The sequence below is a fragment of the Puma concolor genome, chromosome E4, assembly GCF_028749965.1.
Source record: "Puma concolor isolate L17-30 chromosome E4, mPumCon1.1.hap2, whole genome shotgun sequence".
NCBI lineage: Eukaryota > Metazoa > Chordata > Mammalia > Carnivora > Felidae > Puma > Puma concolor.
Window position 1 is genome coordinate 58,496,970 of NC_141683.1, and position 23,273 is coordinate 58,520,242.

Below are 23,273 nucleotides of genomic sequence, written 5' to 3' on the forward strand. Positions count from 1 at the left end.
AACTCAAATGCATCATAGACCTAAAAGTAAGGCACAAAACTGTAAAACACAGGCACGGAGCAAGCACAGGTTAGTTAACTTCATTTAGGGCTGGGTCTTGGATGAGAAGAATTGTTAAGATAATGGTTGAAATGGCAGACCAGGGAACCTAAGCTGGATAAGGAAGGAAGTGAAGGAAAGACAGGCTGGTGGGTTGGCGATGCGTGAAAGGACCGTTACTCTAGAAAGAGGGAGAAGTTGGACAACCTGAGTGCAAGGACAGGAGGATGTGGGCAGGGAACAGAGCGCTGGAGACATGGCATTTGGTGGTGGAACACTTTCAGGTGATAACACGGGCCCACATGTCACCAACTCAACTGTATTGAATCAACTGATTCTATCCTTTCTTCCAGCATTGTCTGCAAGTTCAGCCACTATCATGATTATAACCAATATACATGTGGTTTTTAAATTTCACCTGTTTTACGGAAGAATATTATTATTTCTGTTGGTTGTCCCCTATTTTTTTTTTTCTTAAAAGGAATTGAGAGAAGGGAAAATGTTTTCAAAATGAATGGAAGGAACTTACCTACGTCATTAGCATGTGCATGGTATAATCTGACTATTTTAAAAAATGGCTGCACTGGGAAGTGACTCATTCCGGAATGCATTTGAATAGATGCAATTTTCATATGCTACATTTTAAAATGACATTTTCCTTTTTTAGGTGTAACAAAGTAAGTTTGGAAAAACAATCTGAGATTTTTCTACGTTTGAAAAAGCGTACCATCAAAGGGAAATTAAAAATTGTAACATGCTGTACAGCACATTCTGATGAGTAGTCATATCAGTGTAGAATGGATTTTAAGTACAAAATTAAAATGACTTCTCTTAACTGAGTCAACTGTGAAAGAGCAGAACAATCAATCCAGAGCCAGTAGTTCTAAGTTCCTCGAAATTGCTGGACTGGCTGCTAGATTGTAAGGACCGTGTTTGTTTCTAATTGCCATTGTCATATCTTGACATACCTGAGTACCTGGCATAGTACATAGAACATGGCAAGTGCTCTGTTTGTTGGATAAATGAATTGGTGGATGGGAATAAGGTAATGTACATAGTCTGATGGCCTTGCCTTCTGCTTTTCAGAGGGCAGGTAGTGAGGCCTATATGGACACTTGGGTGGTTTCCTTAACGTTCCTGTTACTATACCCATTGCTTGTTTCCTTTGTTTCTTTGTTTTCTGTTTTTGTCTTCCCATTCTGATTTTATAGTATGGCTAATAGAAGAGAACTCCAAAGGTTATTGATGAAATACGATGTGAAGAAGGGTCTACTGATGAGTATTAATCTTTGTTGGGTGTTTACGTAGTTAAATTCTTACATAGTGAAAGAGAAAAAAAGAAAGACCAGCTTCAGGTTTTCAGTGTAATTTAAAATTAAACTATAAAGAAAACTACAAATTAGAAAACAGTTTAACCCCTCTTGACATTAAACAATAACAAAAAACACAAGCATCAATCAGGTGGAACATTTCATAATGGTGTACATTGAAAAGTAGCCTCCCCACCCCCACTGCCCCCGCCCCCGCCCCCGCCACCCCTTCACACACCACATACTCCCCAGCGGCAGCTATTTCTGACATACTCTTCAGTGTCCTTCTGAACGATTGTTCCCTACCTAGTCCAGGATTTTGAATTGAATATTAAAGATTTGGGTCATCATCACCCAAGTTCCTTGGCAATAAAAATGCTCATTATGTTGTTCAATGCTGATCTTTTGCAGCAGGAACAGAACTGCTTTTTGTTCGATACTCTGATTACCGTTTCCCCACTGTGAGTCACATTTAGCTGTTGTTTACATAATCATCAGCATATTGTTTCTTACTATTTGCCATCTTGCAGAACCACTGTGCTCTCTGTGACTTAAGGTCTATTTGGCTTTTCACCCTCCCCCTCTTTGCACCCTCCCCCTCCAGTGCAGCGCCTGAAAGCTTCTATTCCATTTTTTTGGCTTTCTACTTAGCCTTTCAGGGAGCTGTAGGGGAGGAAGACATTTTCCTTGACCTTCTTAGGGTCCCTGGCTATGTCTGAATACTGACAAAGACAGATTAATAGGAGAAAACATATCAATTGATTTAAGTTTTATGTGATATGGGAGCCTTCATAAGGATAGCAAGGCCTGTTTGCTGGGATTCTTTTTTTTCCCATGTTCCTTTGTCCTGAGAGATAAGGATGCTTCTTTCTTCTGGGAAGGCACCTCTCACACGAGGGATTTATAACCTGTTTCAGGGAAGAGGCTTAGGAAAAGGTCAAAGTGACCTTCTTCTTTTGCGGTTTTCTCGAGCGCCTTCAGCTTAAAATATTCACTATGCCAAGGTGCCGCTAAAAAAAAGACATGCCAAAACGAAAACAAAAACTAGATGGCCCATTAGTGATTAGTTACAAAATTGGAACGCAGTGCGCTTGAGTGTGAGGGACCCATTATCTTTTTATGTGTAAATTATATTTAGAATGTCCAGAAGAAGGAAAATGTTTTGGCTACTTTAAGAAAAAGTCTCTTTGTGCTACCGTGTGATCTTTAAATGCTCTGCAGGAGCCCATGTCCGGTGGAAGCTGAAACCCTTACTGTCCCTGTGACCATCCAGTCAGTGACGTTCTCCTCAGATCTGTGACCCAAAAATGGAGGTGTCCCTTCGTTACTCCTTCCGTGTTAGTTTCTCATCTCTTGAGTTGGCCCTGGAGGTCTGGTACCGTGGAAGTCTCTGAGTCACAGCACGTGTAGCTTCCTGGTCGGGCTCAGTCATGAACTAGCTCTGTAACCTTATGGAAGTCATTTACATTCACTGGGCCTCAGTTTTTTTACCCATAAGGTGAAGGGTTCAAACAAAATGATTTTCAACTTTGACATCACTAAAATAATAAAAGGGGTTAAGATACAGAACAGATGAACATATGGGAAGAGAAGCAAAAATAATATAAAAACAAAGAGGGGGACAAAACATGAGACTCTTAAATACAGAGAATAAATCTGAGGGCTGCTGGAGGGGTTGTGGGTGGGGTGATGGGCATGACACCTGTAGGGATGAGCACTGGGTGGTATGCATAGGGGATGAGTCTCTGGAATCTACTCCTGAAATCATCATTATCTATGCTAACTACCTTGGATGTAAAGTAAAAAATGAGTAAAAGACAATAATATAAGGGGAATCACATTCTTTGTTAGACTTTGCTCAGTTTAGCTGAAAAATAAAAATGTTTAAATTTCAAAGGCAACTTTGGTGTTGGAGGTGTGTGGGTATGTCTATATCAGGCAGCGAGCAAAAGGCTAGCCTGAATGGACATTCGGGTGCACTCCTGTTTCGTGCCTAGTCCAGAAGTCCCACCGCTATACCTCTAGACATCTTTTTCATTCCATTCCATTCCATTCCATTCCATTCCATTCCATTCCATTCCATTCCATTCCATTCCATTCCATTTCTTTGGAGAGAGAGGGAGAGAGAGGATCGCATGTACACGAGCTGGGGAGGGGCAGAGGGAGAGAGAGAGAATCTTAAACAGCCTACATGCCTAGCACAGAGCCCAACGTAGGGCTCAGTCTTACAACCGTGAGATAATGACCGGAGCTGAAATCAAGAGTTGGACAGAGCCACCCAGGCACCCCGAGGCATCTTTTGATTCTTCGAAGTAACCAGACTTTCTACTGCAAAGATAAATCAGAAAGTGAAGTTTAAATCGCATTTGGATACAATTTGTACCTGGCATAGTTGGCCCTTTTTCATAGAGGGCATAGTACCTGCTTGAGAGTTAGTTTTCCTCATCATAAATGGAAATTCCATTATTATTTTTATGTAGTTTTAAATAATCTTGTTGAGATAAATCACAGTTATAAATGAAGGAATGGGATAATTTTCCAAGAGAATATGAAGGATTTTTTTTCTTTGTGTGTAGATGCTATTCTGAAACTCTAGGTTAAAATCTAAGAGGTCAGATAGAACTTTAGGCATTTTTGAAATCTTGTGGGTATAGTTTCTGTCTCTGTTTCTGTGTGATGCTTACTTATCAGAGATTTATTTAAGTGCTGTGTAGTGTTGCAGACTTTTCCTTCAACATCAATCATTAGGTGGTTCTGAGGGAATCTTTAAAGCTAACAACTCTTTTATTCTTTTCCCAATAAAGTATGACCTTTGGTTTCTGTTGGCCTTTTTTCCCCTTTACCTTAAAAAAGTAATTGCTTTATTATTTTCCTTTAGAGCTTATGACTACATTAGAATAACTAATGCTCACAGTGAAAATGATTTAAAGCAGCAACTTATGGGCAATACAATATAATTTCTGTAATTTCCTAGATAGCATCCGCTTTATAACATTTTTTGGTATTTTACACACCAATGCTATCTTAGAAGGACACGCTTCACTGACTTGATTCTTAAAATTTTGGAATTGGGATGTAATTGAAAAGCAGTATTTGTTAAATATGTTTGATGTCGCAGGGAATGAGATGATTCTCTTATTGCATTTCCTAATCATTAATCTTCTCCTAATGATTGATAAAGGCAACAAACTTGACCCTGTTTAGAATTATTTAGCTTTACATGGAGGAGTAGATAAATAACTCAGTTCATTAGTGGATGGAGGCCCATTGAATGGATACGTTCTTAAATAGTGGCTTTTGTGTCGTCTTTCATAGCCAGTGCTGTTTAATGGGACAAAGCATAGTGAGTTCCAACTTATTTCTTTGTTATGTAACCTTGGACCAGCGTTCAAAAATTTTAAGTTTTACTATCCTTGTCCACGAAATAGGGGTGCTACCTATTTTGTCTGTTGTGAAAATGAAATGAGATCGTGTCAAGAGCCTGCTACTTAGTAGGTACTTTAAAAATTATTGTTATTGTCATGATTAGTGGTTGCCATTCATTTCTTAAAGTTTGAATGTCACTGATTTGTTAAACAGTCTGAGAAATGTTTTCCCATTGTCTGAGGAGTAGGAGAGGGAGAAGATTCATTCTAACATAATAGAGGGTGGAAAACTGAACAGAACGTCCCTGATTCACGTATCTATTATTTTAAGAGAGATTCTTGTTCACGAATATTCGTTGGAATTTGAGAACAGGTCGAGCAACTGATGTAGGAGATATTTTCTTTGCTGTACATAATTTGATGAACGTCGTCTACCTTTTACACCTTTTATATTCATTTTGACATACATCCAAATTCTATGTATTTTCTATCCCACAAGGCATTATTACTATTTTCATGCATAATATTTATTTAGATTTACCCACATGTTTACGTCTCCACTGTTCTTCTTTAACTTCCTTGAATCATCTGGTATAATTTTCCTTTTTCCTTTGGAACTGCGTTTAGAATTTCTTTTCTTTTTTTTTTTTTTTATGTGCATCTCTCTTTTTTTTTTTTAATTTTTTTTTCAACGTTTTTTATTTATTTTGGGACAGAGAGAGACGGAGCATGAACGGGGGAGGGGCAGAGAGAGAGGGAGACACAGAATCGGAAACAGGCTCCAGGCTCCGAGCCATCAGCCCAGAGCCTGACGCGGGGCTTGAACTCACGGAGCGCGAGATCGTGACCTGGCTGAAGTCGACGCTTAACCGACTGTGCCACCCAGGCGCCCCTAGAATTTCTTTTAATGCAGGCACACTGGTAATAAGTTTTCTCTTTTTGCTTATCTAGAAATGTCTTTATTTCACCTTTACTTTTTAGAGGATATTTTTTGCCAGCTAGAGAATGCTATATTAGAGTTATTTTTAGTTCTCGAATTTCCACTTGACTTAAAAAAAAAGATTCTGGCTCTCGGGTGAAATTCTTCGTCTCAGTGTATTTTTTTAATACCTATCTTCATTGTTTTGAAGCCTTTGTCAGATAATATAGGTAAGCTACTCATGGATCTCTTTCTATTGTCTGCTTTTTCTCTTGGTTCTCTGTCTTGGTGTATCTGATAGCTTATCATTGAACTTCAGGAGATGCAGGGAGCTAGAATGGGGAAAGTATCCCCTCAGTGTGGTCAAGGAGTAAGCGTTGAGTGAACATATAACTTGTAAACTTTGTAAGGGACAGTTGACCCTTTTGTTTACCTGTGCTCCTAGAGTGTTGTGCTCCAGGAATCAACAAAAAGGTGGGAGGGTTAAGAGAGTTCCTCTTTAGTGGGTTTAGACACCCATTTTTCTCTCCCCATGCTGTGAGGCTAGAGAACAAACACAGGTATGAGCTTACTTTTCTATGTTGTCCTTCTCCCCGGGATCTTTGTCCCGCAAATCTTGGCCACTCCATATCCCTGTGACATTGTCAGAAGCTCTGCTAGCTTCTCTGCCTCTTGGCAGCTTTCCTCTGCTGGCTCTTCTTAAGCTTCTCTGTCTCTTGTCCAGGCTGACATAAGACTCAACACATGTCCTCAAGTAAAAGCAGCACAAAGAATGTTGGGCCACCTCAGTGAGCTTCCTGCCTTTCCAGATCCGGGATCATCAAATTCTGGCTGCCTTAGAGGCTCCCCAGGGTTTTCAGACAGGTATTTTTTTCATATCCCACCTTTCTAGTTCTTCTTGCTTTGGTTTGCTCTAAGCTAGTTTGTCAGTCAGAAACAGTAGGTCCTCCATTTATTTTCTTTATATTAAAACTGTTTTCTGGATAGCGTATTGTGCAAAATTCTGTTACCCGCTTCAGGATTAAGCAGTACGATTGGTTAGTTTTGTGTTTGGGCTCCCTGGATAAATGATGCCAAGTTTCATTGGTTTTTCCTTGACCTCACCATCCTGCCCCATTACCTTCAGTTAGATGCATCCGTACTTCTTCCATTTTCTAATTTCATTTATTTATTTTAGTGAAGGAAATATTTCAATGATGTCGTCGAGTGAGTGAATATTTTAATATAGAGAGTAAAAAATTTAGTAAGCTGGTAATATTTAAATTTTCTATTATAAGGGGACCACAACACTAGAACCGCACAGTGAAACCTAAACTTTAAGAAGCCGTGTTTGTAAGAATATGAAAAAAAATGTGTGAAGGAAGGCTTTCACGAATGTCATAGTATGTCTCTTAATTTACCTTCATTTTCTCTTAGCTAATAATTAGCGTTGCTTAAATATGTCTTTGTGGATGATTGTGGGAAAAATAAAATAGCGTCTTAAAACTTTTTACAGTACAGTTTATGAGTATAATCATAAACATAACTAGCCATACACCTTCTACCATTAGAATATACAAGGGAATTATTAACACAAAAGAAATTATCAACAAAACATAAAAAAAAACCTATCCGTGTATCCTAACCAGAGAATCAGATGCTAAGTTCAGAATTAGCAACAAAACCAGATTCCTTTCTCCCTTACATGTCCTGTATGTCCTCCTTTCCTTATAATGAAGGACCTTTGGGGCTAAGCTATTTTTAACAACATACATGATTGGAAGTCCTGCTTAACAGTCAAGGAAAGAGGGTCATTCTTTGACTTCTTTTTTCACTTCATCCGGTGTGATAGGCACAGGAATGCACCTCGCACACCGGAATGCACCTCGCACACCGTCAGCTATGAGCAAGGGCCCCACCTGCTGTGCTCTGAAATCTGCTGCTGCCTTTGCACTTAAGACACGCTTCCCAAGGGCTGCTCCCAACTGGTGCCTTTGAGGAGCAGGGAGACTCAAGCAGGCGGGTCCCCGGATGTCAAGGAACTCTTGAGGGCTCCCTGGCCAGGGCACTGCCTGCCAGTCTTGCTGAACCTTCCTTAGACTGTACAGCAATCTGGAATGATGCCTCCCTCCCTTCTCTCTTTTGCTTCCTTCCAGTCAGATTTGTACTGTGGTCTGGATCCCTCCCCATTTTTCTCCTCTAGGAATTGCCCTTCTTGCAATAGAATAGAATTGTTGCAAGTGTAATCCTGTCTCGGTGTCTGCTTCTCAGAGGACCTAGACTAACACATTCTCCAATTTCTGTAAAAAGATACTATCGTGTGAAATTAGGAAGGAAAGAAAGGATGTTTACTATGACTTTAATGATGACAATATTCGGGGGCGCCTGGGTGGCTCAGTCGGTTAAGCGTCCGACTTCAACCAGGTCACGATCTCGCGGTCCGGGAGTTCGAGCCCCGCGTCAGGCTCTGGGCTGATGGCTGATGGCTCAGAGCCTGGAGCCTGTTTCTGATTCTGTGTCTCCCTCTCTCTCTCTGCCCCTCCCCCGTTCATGCTCTGTCTCTGTCCCAAAAATAAATAAACGTTGAAAAAAAAAAATTTTAAAAATGATGACAATATTCGAATTCTGCTGGATTCTTAAATTTAGGAAAGTTAAAATCTCATGTAATTGAGAGCTAGCCTCTCAGAATTTTTTTCTCACAGCAGTTTATTGTCTGTTTATATGTAAATCTGCTTTCAGATCTGTTTATATGTAAATGTGCTGAATTATTACAGTAGTCCAATCAGGAGCTCATGTTCTAAAAAAATTGTTAATTTACTCAGGGTGATCGGATGGTTGTGAAGTATTAAGCAGGTCATAAGTCATCTTTGAGATAGCTGAGGATATTTAATGAGAAATTAGAAGGAAGTATTTCTGAAGGTATGTTGGTAACTGATATATGGTTGAAAGAAGAATCCTTGAATGTAATAAATAAATAGTAACAGATGTACTTGTTAACAAATCTTTGGTAATTCTTGCCTTCAACGTAGATGGTTTATGCAAGAAGTGCTTATATTTTATATGTTGATGTTAATTCTTTCTTTGCAGAATCACGGGGAAAGATTCGTTTTCATTGCCGAGTGGTATGATCCGAATGCTTCACTTTTTCGACGTTATGAACTTTTATTTTACCCAGGGGATGGATCTGTTGAAATGGTAATTGAGCCTTTTTTTTTTTCCCCCTTAAACATCAGCAGAGGGAGTGAATGCGGGATAGGGAGAGGAATAGGATTGCCTTTTATGTCGCTGCTTTTGAAAATTCATAATATATTTTTTTCTTTTATTACTGGGAATTCTTTTTTTGGTGTTTGAATTCCAATACAAGAGGGTAACTTTGTACCTTTATCTTTAATGTGAAAATAGTAATTCGTATCTTTTGTTTATAAAACGGATGTGGGATTGTTCATGTTTTAGATTAAGCAATAGGCGGTAAGTGGTTGCAGATCAAGATTATCATGGCCCTAAATATGTCACCAATATTGAAAGCTGTTATCTCTCCAACGAGTCAGATTGAAGAAGATCAGGTTAAGAGTCGCACATATTTCGTTGTGTCTCTTCACTGGCAACCCTTTTACAGGTAGATCTCTTTGGTACTGGGGTTTTGTCTAGGCAAGACAGCTGAAATTTGGAATTTCTCTGGGATTTCGTAAGCACTAATTTGCTGAAATGGTTTGGCAATGAACAAATCTTTCTATTCATGGTTTATTAAAGTATTAAATTTGTAATAAGTTTTTCTGTTATTACTGGATTCCACTAGGAAATACAGAAGTTCTAAAAGAAGTGTGATTTGTATTTGTAGCAAAAGTGAAACAATGTCGCCAATGTTTAATGAAGCAGAATAAAGAATCATTTTTAATTTATAATAAGATTAACATTCTCTTTGGAGAATTATTTGTCTTACCGTGTTGCTTTTGTTTTAGCACGATGTGAAGAATCACCGCACCTTTTTAAAGCGGACCAAATATGATGATCTTCACTTGGAAGATTTATTTATAGGCAACAAAGTGAACGTCTTTTCTCGACAGCTGGTGCTAATTGACTATGGGGATCAATACACAGCTCGCCAACTGGGCAGTAGGAAAGAAAAGTAAGAAAATCTTTTCTTCATTCTTAAAACATTATGTATGTCCTGATACCAAAGTCTAATTTCTATCTTGTATTTTTACAACATAGACACTTTTCTGATTCAGTGATCCGATGCAGTGTTAGGACATTTTTAGAATTTTGAGGAGTAGATTCAGTGATTTGTTTTTCACTCAGATAACAAAGTGATGCCCATAATCCTAGGCAGTGATTATTTTCTGGAGAAAAAAAATACAAACTTTTTATACGCCCTCATCTTTCTTCATAACATGCATTTAACTGGGAGCTGAGAATGTTTGAACATAAAAAAGTATTGGTGTGTAGGACAGACATGGCTTATAGGAGAAAAGTAGTGAGTGCCACACTCTCGGTGGAAACAGAAGAAAGTAGTTTGTTGTGGAAGATCGGGGAAGGCTTTGTGAAGGTGTTTGAGCTGGATCCTGAAAGATGAATTGGATTTTTACCCAGTTAGGCTGAGAGGAGGGAATGCTGGTCAGAGGAATAACGATAAGAAGAGATTCAAAGGCAGAAAGTTGTAGGTTGTTTACTGGAAAGAGCCCATTGTTCTGCCTGACTTGTTTGACGGTTGACATTTTTTTAGAACTTTAATTAGCAAAATAGCCTGAATGAGGGCGGTAGCAATAGGCGTGGAGAGGCAGATGTGTGCAAGATTAACAGTAATGGTAGTGATAAGCGCTCAGTGACGGCCAGCTATTATTATATGGAGCATGGTGTTAAAATGATCTGGATGGGCTATTTGAGTCCCATGACAACCTGATAAAAAAGGTGCTATTATAATTAGCTCCCCTTTGCAGATGGGGGAGGTGACACTTAGCCAAGTGAAACAGCTTGCTGAAGGGCCGAGGAGAGGCAAGATAAAGCCCAAAGTCCAGTCTGAAGAATGGGAGGATTTAATCATAGGAGAATGGAGAGGACCTGGAAAGCGGTCGTCCTCTCTCTGTCTCACTTCATTTGTATGTCTTCTGGCACGTGGCACATCTCCTTACGCGTATTTGTGTTAGCTAAATCAGTCAGTGAATAACAATTTTAAATTCATGATCTGCCCTTTCCTTTTTCAGAAATGTCCTCCCTGCTTACAAATGATGACCTTTGATCTAGTTGACAAAGATGTTTTTGTCTAGATTGTTTGTAATGAATGTCGTTGATTTTTGAGCTAACAGACCTAACGCCTGTCTGATAAATATTGACTGATCCAGCGAAGAAAGAATGAGCTAGTGTTATAAAAATAAAATAACACAATAGCGAAGAGAAACTTACCTGTCTTGTTCACAACTGTATGCCTCAAGACCGTTCTTGTGATGCCCCAGGCAGTAAGTTATTCCCAGGAGATGCCCCACAAAAATTTGTTGAATCAATGAATGAATCCGTTTATGCCACTGAACACAGTTATGTCTGGAGGCAGAGCTTCCGGCCGGCCTGTCCAGCTCCTCCCTTCCCTCCCAGTGCACATGGCTGTCTCTTCCTGTGACGGTGAGAGGCTGTGGCGTGGGACCTTCCAGTTGTCTCGTTAGCCTTCTCTCTGTACTGGTGGTCAAAGCTGCACTTGTCGCCCTGACTTTTCCTCAGTTCTGATTTAGAAGAGAGACAGAAAATGTTGGAGATGCAGCTGAAAAATCAGGCTGTTCTGAAAACAAGGACTTTTTAGTAAGGTTTTTCTCCTGCATATCAATTTTCAGCATTGCTAAAGTGACATTTTCATTTTCAGTCTCTACCTTTATGAGTTTTCAACCTTCTGAGGCTAGAATGACTGTATTTGAATTGAAATTTGACTTCTTTTGTCATCATTATTGGCTTCGGTTTCTTTGGCTTGTATATTATATTTATCTTGGGGGATTCTTGGCAGTGTGGAGTGATTATTGTAGTAATTAAAAGTAGGGACCGCCAGTGGAAGGTAAAGCTATCAATATAAAAAGCTCCAGATACCCTTCAATTTGAGAGGAAAAAAAATATGTCAAACTATATTTTGAGGTCTACCAACAAAATAACTAGCTGGTTACATAACATCTGAGTAACTCCAGTAGTAATATTCTTTCTGTGACCTCTTTACAAGCCTTTTGTAATCTCGGGGTGCTCTGGTGCTCATTGTGGATATTAGTACACAAGTGGTGATGTATCAGAGTGGTGGTCAATACCTCATAAAAAAAAAGACCATTCCCAGAATAACTCTGAAATGGGGGAAAAATAGGATGTTAAAGAGGAATCTCATTGTTATGAGGTCTCGTGGTGAAAGTCTATGAGATTAAGGAAACATCTACCCTAATTCCTTTATTTGCAAGTAATAAATATTTATAGCTTAAATGTTTTTCAGCACATATATGCCAAGCACTGTGATAGGTACTTTTCATGTGAATCTCAGTTCAAGATGACTTTAAGCTTTCGTTTAAACTAGCAGAAATAAATGAATTAGGGAAACAGGGTTAATAGTATGACCTGATCAAAATAAAATAATAATACGTATAGCAATTACAATTTGCATATATATTAGTCTTATTTCTCTAGAGTGAATGTCATTGATTCCATTTTACAACACAGTTGAGTAGCTTGGCCATGGTCGTAGATTTGGACAGTAAAGAAACCAGTAAACGTTGTTGTATATGCCTCAAACTCCTTCTCTTTCCACTAAGCCTCTAATTAATAAGTTGATAAATACTGTTGAGTGGGACTGATTTCAAAAGAGGAGGACTAGAAGAATATGAAGACAGATTTTAAATATTTGGGGCACCCGGGTGGCTCAGTCGGTTCAGTGTCCAACTTCGGCTCAGGTCACGATCTCGTGGTTCATGGGTTCGAGCCCCACATCTGAGCTGTCAGCTCAGAGCCTTGGAGCCCGCTTTGGACTCTGTGTCTCCCTCTCTCTGCCCCTCTCCCACTCGCACTCTGTTGTCTCTCAAAGGTAAATAAATAAATGTTAAAAAAATTCTTAAATATTTGGGCTGTATAATTAATAACAATATATGCAGTATTATATTTTTACTGACTTAACACTGTCTCCCCATCTTCTTTTTTGATTCTTTCTTAACTGTGTGTGGGCTAGTAAATCCAGCAACCATTTGGCTGATTTAAATAAGCTTCTTCAGAATTTAAGAATTTAAAAAAATGTATTCTTTCACTTAAATGACAAAAAAAAAAAAAAAGGGCATTGGAGAAGTAAGTACACGTACCATCTGTCGTAATCCCGTAGAAGCAACCTGTATGTAATAACTGTAACTCAGTCTCATTCTCAGTGTGGATGGGGACAAGGATAATTTATGAACTCAGTACCTCCCGGTTGTATTTCTCATACTCAACTCCCTTCTTTACACCAGAAAGAAATGATAGGAGCGCCAAGGAAAATTGATCTCTGTGCTGCCCATCAGCTAATTTTGAGGCAGTTATCCAGATGATTCAGTATAGTTCACTTTAGCTCTCAAACTGGCCTTGGCCTTCCAGTTCTCTTAGACTACAGAACTATGACATTTGATTCACGTTTCTACCTGCTTGCTTTCTTTAAATCTCCTTTCTGAGTTGTAATGGACATAAAAAAGCTGTAGCTAATTGAATGCATACCACTTGAGCACTTTGGAGATAAGTGCACGCCCATAAGCCATCACCACAGTGAACGATACAGGCTTCTTTGTCACCTCCAAAACTTTTCTCCTGCTCCTTTTATTATTTTTTTTATATTGATTTTTTTGTGTGTGGTCAGAGCACTTAACGTACGATTTACTCTTTAGCTAATTTTAAATCTATTCTCTATAGAGCTCCTCAGGTCAAGTTGACAAAGGCTATTTGTTGGCAAAGTATCAGAGTAATTGGTTTTAATTAATTCTAATTGAAGTATAGCTGATAGGGTTTCAATTGTAAATGGCAATGAATTGACATCTCTGGTTCTGTTGTTTAGATGCGAGTCCACCTAGTACAAACTTCTTGTGATCTCTGGGGCGGGTTAGTCTCCAGATTAGTAACTGATGGGAGCACCGACACAAGAGCCAGGTGAAGACCAACACGAAGATGGGCGCTTATCCGGAACGTCCGGGATCGGGGACGCTTGAGAGTGGCCGAGGCTCTCCTCATCTTCCTACTTCTGCCGCCCACCTCCCATCTCACTCCTCTTCCAGTCCTGACCTCGGGGCCTGCCCTGTGTGGCAAACCCCTCCGCCCGCACACTTGGCCCGGGGTCTGTGCCGCCTCACAGCCCACCCAGCACAAGAGACAGAGCACCGGAGATAGGCTTCCACACAGGTCATTGTGCTAAACATGGGGACGCGGGAGGACGATGGCCTGAGGGCCTGCAGGTCTGAGACAAAAGGGGCGGGGCCACATGTGACCAGAAACCTACAGCATATAGTTGAAGAAAGATGAGGTAGAGCAGATAGAGGGAATGGAGGGAGGGATCACCGTCCTGGGGGTGGAGTCGAAGTCACTCATGTGCACTCAAGAGTGCACATATTCCTGTTCTTGGAGTTTTCTTTCTTTCTTCTTTTCTTTTAAAGTTTATTTATTTTGAGAGAGACAGCAAGCGAGCGTGAGCAGGGGAGGGGCAGAGAGAGAGGGAGAGAATCCCAAGCAGGCTCCGCACTGTCAGCACAGAGCCCATGTGGGGCTCGAACTCATGAACCGTGAGATCATGACCTGAGCCGTAATCAGGAATCAGATGCCCAACTGATTGAGCCACCCAGGCGCCCCTTGGGGTTTTATGTCTTAAAGCCAGTTGGCCTAACAGTTTTGAGTAGGTTACTTCTCAGAAGAGGGGAGCAGCAGAATATTCGTTTAGGTCTGCTCTCACCTGAAAAGTACTCTCGCAGTACTAACCACTGTTATTTTACAGAACGTCCTAGGACCATAGTGAGCAGTTGAGTTTTGGCTGCTAAAAGGCACTGAATTGCATTAAAGTCATGTAGTTCAATTGCCAAGGCCTTCCTAAAAATTCACCCCCTAACCTTTTTCTCTTTACTTATCTATGGTCTCATTGTCCAAGATGACTTACTACTGATTACATGATGGCCCCAACAACAGCATAACTGTACCCCAAATAATGCCATGAAAAAATGCCCTCCCATTCTTAAATTCCCAGAGAGAAATTGAGATTTCTTCCTCTGTAAAAATCAAGTCAAATTCTGCCTTCTCCTTTATAATTCTTAGTCAGAGGGCTCCTAGTTAACAGATTAGAACTGAATTTTCTTTTCAGCTCCACCCGTGGCCATCTTCCCCTAGAATGATTGATAATATATTTGGATTAATTAATATCTTTTTTTTGCCACCTCTTTTCTTGCAGTCATACTATGTTATGCTGTAGGTATGTCTCTTATAAATAGCACATAGTATTTTTTTAAAAGCAAAATTCTGTCTGAAAATGCCCTCATTTTCCTTGGTAAGATTAGTACATGTACAGTTTAAATATGTTGTATTTTTGGCATTTTTGTACAATTTCCACTCTTTGGCCGCTTTGGTGCTTTTGTACTTTTTCTTTATTCTTGCTTTTTTTTTAAATTAATTGAGGTGTTTTTCCTCTGTTCAGTTTCTTTTTCCTCTATAGTTTTCTGTTGAAGCCATAACAAATGATCACAAATTCAGTTGCTTCAACAATACAAATGTATTGCCTTACAGTTCTGTAGATCAGAAGTTTAACACACGTCTCATCGGGCTGAGATCAAGGTGTTGGTAAGGTTGCATTCCCTTGTGGAGGCTCTCGAGGAGATTCTTGAGGCCACCCACATTTCCCTGGCTGTGAGGCTGAGACCTGACACTGACATCTCTCTGGTTCTCCGCAACCAGAAAGATTCTCTGATTTTAAGGACAAATGTGATTACACTGAGCCTACGAGAATGATCCAGAATAATTTCCCTATTTCCAGGCCTGCAGTTGTAATCAAGTCTGCAAAGTCTTTTTACCATGTGAAGTAATGTATTCACAGGTTCCAGGGATTAGGTCATGGACATTTTTGGGTGGCCATTGTTCTACTTCCTGTATTCTCTATTGGTTTGGGGTTTACATAATTCTATGCTATTTCTCTCGTGGTTAGCTGTGAAACTTTGTCATGCATATTTAATTTAAATTGCTTAGGGTTGTATAATATCTTCACCCTTCTGTAGTCTTAAAAGAGTTTAGAACACCTTAGTGCCAATCTTCTTTCTTGAATTACATGGTTTCATTGTTGCTTTGGGCATTTGGTTTTTGTCTGCATGTTACCCTTTTTTTTTTCTTTCGTACCAGCGATGTTTGCTTGGATTTACCTATGCGTTTGTCACCGATTCTTGCGTATCAGACTGTCCTTTTGGAATCATTTTTCTCTTTGGAATTTATCCTCCATTTCTTGGTAGTCAGTTATCTTTCTTAAAAATGTTTTTTATCTCACCTTCTTCTTTTAATGGTGCCTTTGCTTTGTACACAATTTGAAGTTGATAGTTGCTTTCAAGTTTTCTTTATTCCTCTTTTCTGCTGTTACTGGTTTGAGAATTATATATTCTATTAATTTTCAGTATTTTTAATATATGCAATTAAGGATATAAACTTCCTTCTAAATACTGCTTAGAACCACATTCTACTTTTTTATGTGAAATTTGAAAAATTTGATTTGAAATATTTTCTAATTTTTATAAGTTGTCATTGATCCAGTAGTTATTTAGAAGTATGTTCATTTATGTCTAAGCATATCGGTTTTTTTAATTCTCTTTTTGTATTGGATCCTAGCTGAATTGTGTGGTGTCTAAAAAATATACTCTGCATGATTTCTGTGTCTTTCAAGTTGGTTGAGGCTTGCTTTTGTCTTACTATAATCAATTATTTTAGTGTGCCTGAAAAGAATGTTTAATCCACTGTTGTTTTGTGTCATTAGGTCAAGGTTGTGAATTATGTGTTCAAATCTTTCATGTATTTACTAATATTTTTGTCAGCTTATTCTATCAATTACCAAGGCTTGATTAAAATTTCCTTCTATACTTGTCATTTGTCTCTTTTTCCTTGTCATTATGTTAATTTTTACATTATAATTTTGAGGGTATGTTACTAGGAGATTTAACATTGTTATATTTTCTTGGTAAATTGAACCTTTTAGTATTATAAAAAGATCATTTTTATCTCTAGCACTGAATTTTACCTTAAACTCTACTTTGTTTGATAGCAATAGAGCTGCACTGGCTTATTTTTTTCTTACTTTATTTTATTTTATTTTATTTTATTTATTTTATTTTATTTTTCTTTACTTTTTTCTTTTCCTTTATTTTATTTCATTTCACTTTATTTCATTTTATTTTTTGTTTCAGAGAGAGAGAGAGAGGGAGCAAGTGAGTGGGGGAGAGGGGCAGTGGGCAGGGGGAGAGCCTCAAGCAGGCTCCATACTCAGTGTGGAGCCAGACATGGGACTCCATCCCATGACCGTGAGATCATGATGATGTGAGCCGAAATCAAGAGTCAGATGCTCAACTGAGCCACCCAGGCACCCCTGCACTGGCTTTACTTTAGTTAATGTTCACACGGTGTGTCTTTTTTCATCCTTTTTAAACTTTAAAACTTTAAAACTTTCAGTATGCTATTCTAAATGTGCCTTTTCTAAATAACATAGTTACTTTTTAAATCTAGTCTGATGTAATTTGTCTTTGAATGATTTTTTTTTAAAGAAAGTTTTTTTTTTTTTTTTTTTTTTTTTAACATTTATTTATTTTTGAGAGACAGAGGGAGACAGAGCGTGAGCAGGGGAGGGGCAGAGAGAGAGGGAGACACAGAATCCAAAGTGGACTCCAGGTTCTGAGCTGTCAGCACAGAGCTTGATGCGGGGCTGGAACGCATGAACTGTGAGATCGTGACCTGAGCCGAAGTTGGATGCTTAACCGACTGAGCCACCCAGGTTCCCTAAAGAAATTCAGTTTTATAGTCTTTGTCTTTTACTCTAAAGCACTTACTTTTATTTATTTATTTATTTTTATTTATTTATTTTTTTCAATATATGAAATTTATTGTCAAATTGGTTTCCATACAACACCCAGTGCTCATCCCAAAAGGTGCCCTCCTCAATACCCATCACCCACCCTCCCCTCCCTCCCACCCCCCATCAACCCTCAGTTTGTTCTCAGTTTTTAAGAGTCTTATGTAAAGCACTTACTTTTAATGCACATACTATAATATATTTGGGGTTAACCCTGCCATCTGCTTTTGTGCTTTTTCTCATTTGATTTATTATTATTATTTTTGGTCGTTTTCTGACTTATTGAGGATTTTTCAATCCATTTAAATATATATATGTATATAATTTTTTTTTTTTTACCTTATATTTATTTTGAGAGAGATAGGCAGACAGAGCACAAACAGGGGAGGGGCAGAGAGAGAGGGAGGCACAGAATCCGAAGCAGGCTCCAGGCTCTGAGCTGTCAGCACAGAGCCCTGACATGGGGCTCGAACTCACGAGCTGTGAGATTATGACCTGAGCTGAAGTCAGATGCTCACCCCGCTGAGCCACCCAGGCACCCATCAATCCATTTTTTGTCTATTTGTTTGAATGGTGTACATTCTTTTCTATACTTTTAGTTCTTATCCTAGAAACTACAGCATGCATATTTAATATCAGTGCCTAAAGTTTACCAATATCTGTATCTTCTTTTTTTTTTAAATCCAAGTTAGTTAACATATAGTGTAATAATGACTTAAGGAATAGAATTTAGTGTTTCATCACTTATGTATAACACCCGGTGCGCATCCCAACAAGTGCCCTCCTTAATGCTCATCATTCAGCCCAACACCTCTCCAGCAACCCACAGTTTGCTCTCTGTATTTGAGTCTCTTATAGTTTGTCTCCTCTCTGTTTTTATCTGATTTTTGTTTCCCTTCCCCTATGTTCATCTGTTTTGTTTCTTAAATTCCACGTATGAGTGATATATATGGTATTTGTCTTTCCCTGACAGACTTATTTCACTTAGCATAATATCCTCTGGTTCCATCCATGTTGTTGCAAATGACAATATTTTCATTTTTTTTGATTGCTGAGTAATGTTCCATTTTATATATTCCACATCTTCTTTATCCATTCATCTGTCGATGGACATTTTGGGCTCTTTCCATACTATTGTTGATGGTGCTGATATAAACACTGGGGTGCATGTGCCCCTTTGAATGGGCATTTTTGTATCCTTTGGATAAATACCTCGTAGTGCGATTGCTGGCTTGTAGGGTAGTTCTGTTTTTAATTTTTTGAGGAATCTCCACACTGTTTTCCAGAGTGGCTGCACCAGTTTGCATTCCCACTAGCAGTGCAAAAGGATTCCTCTTTCTCCTCATCTTCACAACATCTGTTGTTTCCTGAGTTGTTGATTTTAGTCATTCTGACAGATATGAGATAGTATCTCATTGTGGTTTTGACTTGTATTTCCCTGATGATGAGTGATGTTGAGCATCTTTTCACATGTGTGTTAGCCATGTGGATGTCTTCTTTGGAAAAGTATCTGTTCACGTCTTTTGCCCCTTTCTTGGCTGGATTATTTTTTTTGGCGGGTGTTGAGTTTGAGAAGTTCTTTACAGATTTTGGATTCTAACCCTTTATCTGATAAGTCATTTGCAAATGTCTTCTCCCATTCTGTCAGTTGACTTTTAGTTTTGCTGATTGTTTTCTTCCCTGTGCAGAAGCTTTTTATCTTGATGAAGTCCTGGTAGTTCATGTTTGCTTTTGTAGTATCTTCCTTCTTGAAAGTATAAGAACCTCGGAACAGTTTAGCTAAATTTTGTACCTTGCTGAATTACATGCCACTTCTGTTGTATTTTCTGTAGTTTTTGTGAATCTAATGACTCATTATTATTATTCTATATAACCAGTTGACAATTAGCTGTCACTACTTTTGGCCTTTTAGTATTATTATTTTGTCTATCTCAGATATTCTGTTTGGGATTGTTTTGCTTATTTTAGAATTTCCCTTAGAGTGTTCACTGATAAGAAACTCTTTTGGCTGAAAATGTCTTTACTCACATTCTTGAAACTATCTTCTTAGCTATGTCCTATCTTTCTGTTCCTCTGTGCTTCATTCTGAATTTGTTCAGAATTCTTCCATCAGGTACATCTAGTCTGCTGTCAGCCCGTTTGGTGCTTATTTTCATTTTTGTGTTTTTTTATCACTTGGTCCTCTCATAGATTCTTTTTCAAACCTAAGTATCCGTTGTTCATAGCTTGGACTTCTCTTGCCTTATGATGCTTGCACCTTGTCTTTCAGTCCTTCCTTTTGTCTGGTCCTTTCACAGTCTGCATCTGACAGTTCCAGTAGCTGAACTATCTGTGGCTGTCTCTGTTCTGCGTTGTTTCTTCTGGTTCTTTCTCAGGTTGGTCTTTTTTTACTTTTTTGTGTGCACGCACGCGTGCCGCGCGTGCACGCGCGTGTGTGTGTGTGTGGTATTGATTGTCATGTGTCTGGATGTGTGTGGATGTGAACGTGCTTGTGATATACATGTGTGTTGGGCATTTATAGATGAATTATTTGAGGTACAGGATGAAGTTACCTGACATCTAGGGTGGAATTGTGTTTGCTTCTGAGTTTTGGCTGGAGGGATTAGCAGTCTGGATGACCGTTACCAGAATTGTGCAGAATTGGACGCTCCCAGGCTCCCTAAGTGATGTGAATTTGTGCTGCCGGGCCACGCAAGGCCTGGTTCTATCTGACTCACCCTTAGGGCGTAGCTTTTGGTCCCAGAGTATTACAGGGAGAATACTCTGTTGGGTTCTGTTGCCCTCTCCCAGTGATGGGGTACAGATTAAAGTTTGGATTTGCCAGAGGCAATGCCGGCAAGGGAGACATGACTTTTGTTCTTATTCCCCTGGATCTCCGTTTTTCTTTTACGTTTGTGCTAATAATTGTTTAGCATCCAGCCCATTTCTTTTTGCTTGAAAACTCTTTAAAAACTATCGTACCCACTGTGTTTAGTTTTCCGTGGAAGGGCTGCCCTGAATGACTTTGCCGTTGTTGCCAGTCAAAAGCTCTGACTCACTGCCATTGCCTCCAAGCCACAGGGGCCTATTCTGAGACTATTCTCCTTTATCCAGGGGCCAAACACATGCTGTACGCTTGCAAAGGAAGCGTGAAAGAGACCCCAAATTTGGCTTTGGGTTGATATTTTAGAACAGGTTTTTACATGCTTTCGGCCAATATGCATAACTTTTGAAATATTTAGATAAATTAATACAGATTAAAGTTTACAAATATATCCCTTTAGGTGGACAGCGTTCAAAGAGTCTACTGCCCTGCACTGTGGAGGATGTTTATTCCACAGCGGTTGACTGGTCATCTTTATCCCATACATGTTCGCTGCAATTTTTGCCCCGAGCCTGACTGGCGGATGGAGAACGCATCTTGTGCATGGCTCCATGAAAGCTGTTAGTTTGCAGAATTCTGTGTCCTATCTGAGTTCTGTGAAGGCTGGCCCAACTGTTTTTTCACTCTCCATTGCTAAGAAGTTTTTAGTGTAAAAGAATGGTTTATAGTTTTTCTTTTGTTTCGAGAGCATCTCCTGCCACATCCCGCTCAGTGCCAGGTGAGAGGATTACCACGCGGTGGGTTGTTACAGCGGTGGTCCCCAGTGAATCGCACCTCTTGGTATCGTGCCCTTGTCCAGTCCCCCCTCACGTTGACTCTGGACTTGACCATGTGACTTGCATTGGCCAAAGGGACGTCAGTAGACATGTCTCAAGGGGATGCGTGATAAATGTTTGCACTCTGGACTCTATGTGACCGCATATGAAGAAGCCTGGTGTGGCCTCCAAAGGATGAAAGCCCTTGGGAGCTGTCCCAGCTGACCCTCCAGCTGCACACGGCTGTGTGAATGATATCCGGTGAAACCACTGCAGCCAACCTACAGAATCTTGAGCAATTATTGTTTTGAGCCCCCACATTTTGGGATGGTTCTGTTACTGGACAGAGAATGGATTCTCAAGTCAAGTTTGGCTGCTCGGCAGTCAAAAAAAAAAACCAATGCTGGAGAGACAAGCGATGGTGGGAAAGAGAAGTTTGCTTTATTCAGGAAGTTGGCATCCTGGGAAGATGGTGGACTGATGTCTCAAAGGCCATCTTCCATGTCCAGACAAAGCCACAGGGTTCTAACAGGGGGGAAGGTGCGGGAAATGGCGGGGGCTCCGTGCAGGAGAAGCAGGTGCCCAGGCAGTTAGTCGTACATCGACCTGGCCCTGAACAGACTTGTTGGCATCAGTGGCAGCTGTTTTCAAATGTGGTCAGATCTTATCTTCTGGGAAAGTCTGGTCCTTCATTCCTCAAGGCCAGTAGGTCAGTCCTGCACCAGCCCGGGGGACTTCAGCCAGCAAGCGAGGAGCGCAGCAGTTTGAAACACGTTCACCTTTGGGACGGCTTGGAGTGTTGTTATGGTGCGTTACACGGCGACAGAGAACAGCAGCACTATTAATAATATTTTTGTGGTCCTATTGTTTATGTGCTGTCCTCACTTAAATAGCACGTGTGACTTCTCGTGCCCGTCGAATTTTCTGTTCAGGATAGATTTTAACTATTATGTACTAAAGAGTTAAGCAACGAGGACACGATAGGCGAATCTATTTACAGTGGTTACTCCTAGTAGTCAGCCTTTAATGTAGGCATTTAAAGAGAAAATGAAATTGCATTTTAAATTCAGTTCTGTCCGTTTTGCATTTTCCACCCTGGTGCTTGTTCCTCGAAATCGATGGCTGCTGATGTGTTTATATTTTCTTTAAGAGCTATAGTTCCAGGGGCGCCTGGGTGGCGCAGTCGGTTAAGCGTCCGACTTCAGCCAGGTCACGATCTCGCGGTCCGTGAGTTCGAGCCCCGCGTCGGGCTCTGGGCTGATGGCTCGGAGCCTGGAGCCTGTTTCCGATTCTGTGTCTCCCTCTCTCTCTGCCCCTCCCCCGTTCATGCTCTGTGTCTCTCTCTGTCCCAAAAATAAATAAACGTTGAAAAAAAAAATTTAAAAAAAAAAGAGCTATAGTTCCAGAAAATTCGCCCACAGTTCAGCATAAACAGTTCAGGGGTTAGTGTGGCTTATGATACTTAAATAACGTGAGCTAAAAAACGACGAGTTTTAATTGCATCTTCAGTGAAGCCATATAATATAAAATACTATCAGCGACTCATTTGCTTCAAAATAAAGGAAAGGATTGTCCGGTATGGCTTGTCATAAACACACTGAGATGAACAATCTTTGTTATTTATAAGTTTTAAAAGGCAGCCATGGGTGACATCCCACTGAAAGTAAGGATGTTTGAATTATTATATCTTTGTCAGAGCCTCAGCCAAGCTTGTCTCACTGGGGAAGAAAGCTCTGAAAAGGCCATTCTTCTCGTGTGCATTCCTTGAAATATTGCCGGCGTGTCAGAACACCCAGAAATGATGAAGGGCAAGTGGTAGCAGTTCATTATCATAATTCTGCACGTCCTGCAAACTGAATTACTCCGACTAGTTCTATTTTCTTCTTGTATTTGCAAGTATTACCCTCGAGGGTTTTGTGGTTGTGCTCCTTTCTGATGATACTCAGAGTGACCTTGCTTGTGGTGTGGAAGGAGCGCAGACCCGCAAGTCTTGTGAGCTG

The 23,273-nt window shown here is 39.9% G+C and overlaps 1 protein-coding gene across 2 annotated transcripts in view; it reads left to right on the top strand.

Annotated features, from left to right (window-relative positions):
* The window catches only part of NME7 (NME/NM23 family member 7), a 263,016-nt gene that overhangs the window by 41,488 nt on the left and 198,255 nt on the right, over window positions 1–23,273 (top strand). Inside the window, exons 2-3 of one of the 2 annotated variants that reach the window (XM_025926224.2) lie at window positions 8,700–8,807; window positions 9,572–9,738. In XM_025926224.2, coding sequence (XP_025782009.2) covers window positions 8,700–8,807; window positions 9,572–9,738 — 275 coding nt within the window. Of the gene's footprint in view, window positions 1–8,663; window positions 8,808–9,571; window positions 9,739–23,273 lie in introns of those variants that run through there. The other variant, XM_086693698.1, reaches the window with a different exon arrangement.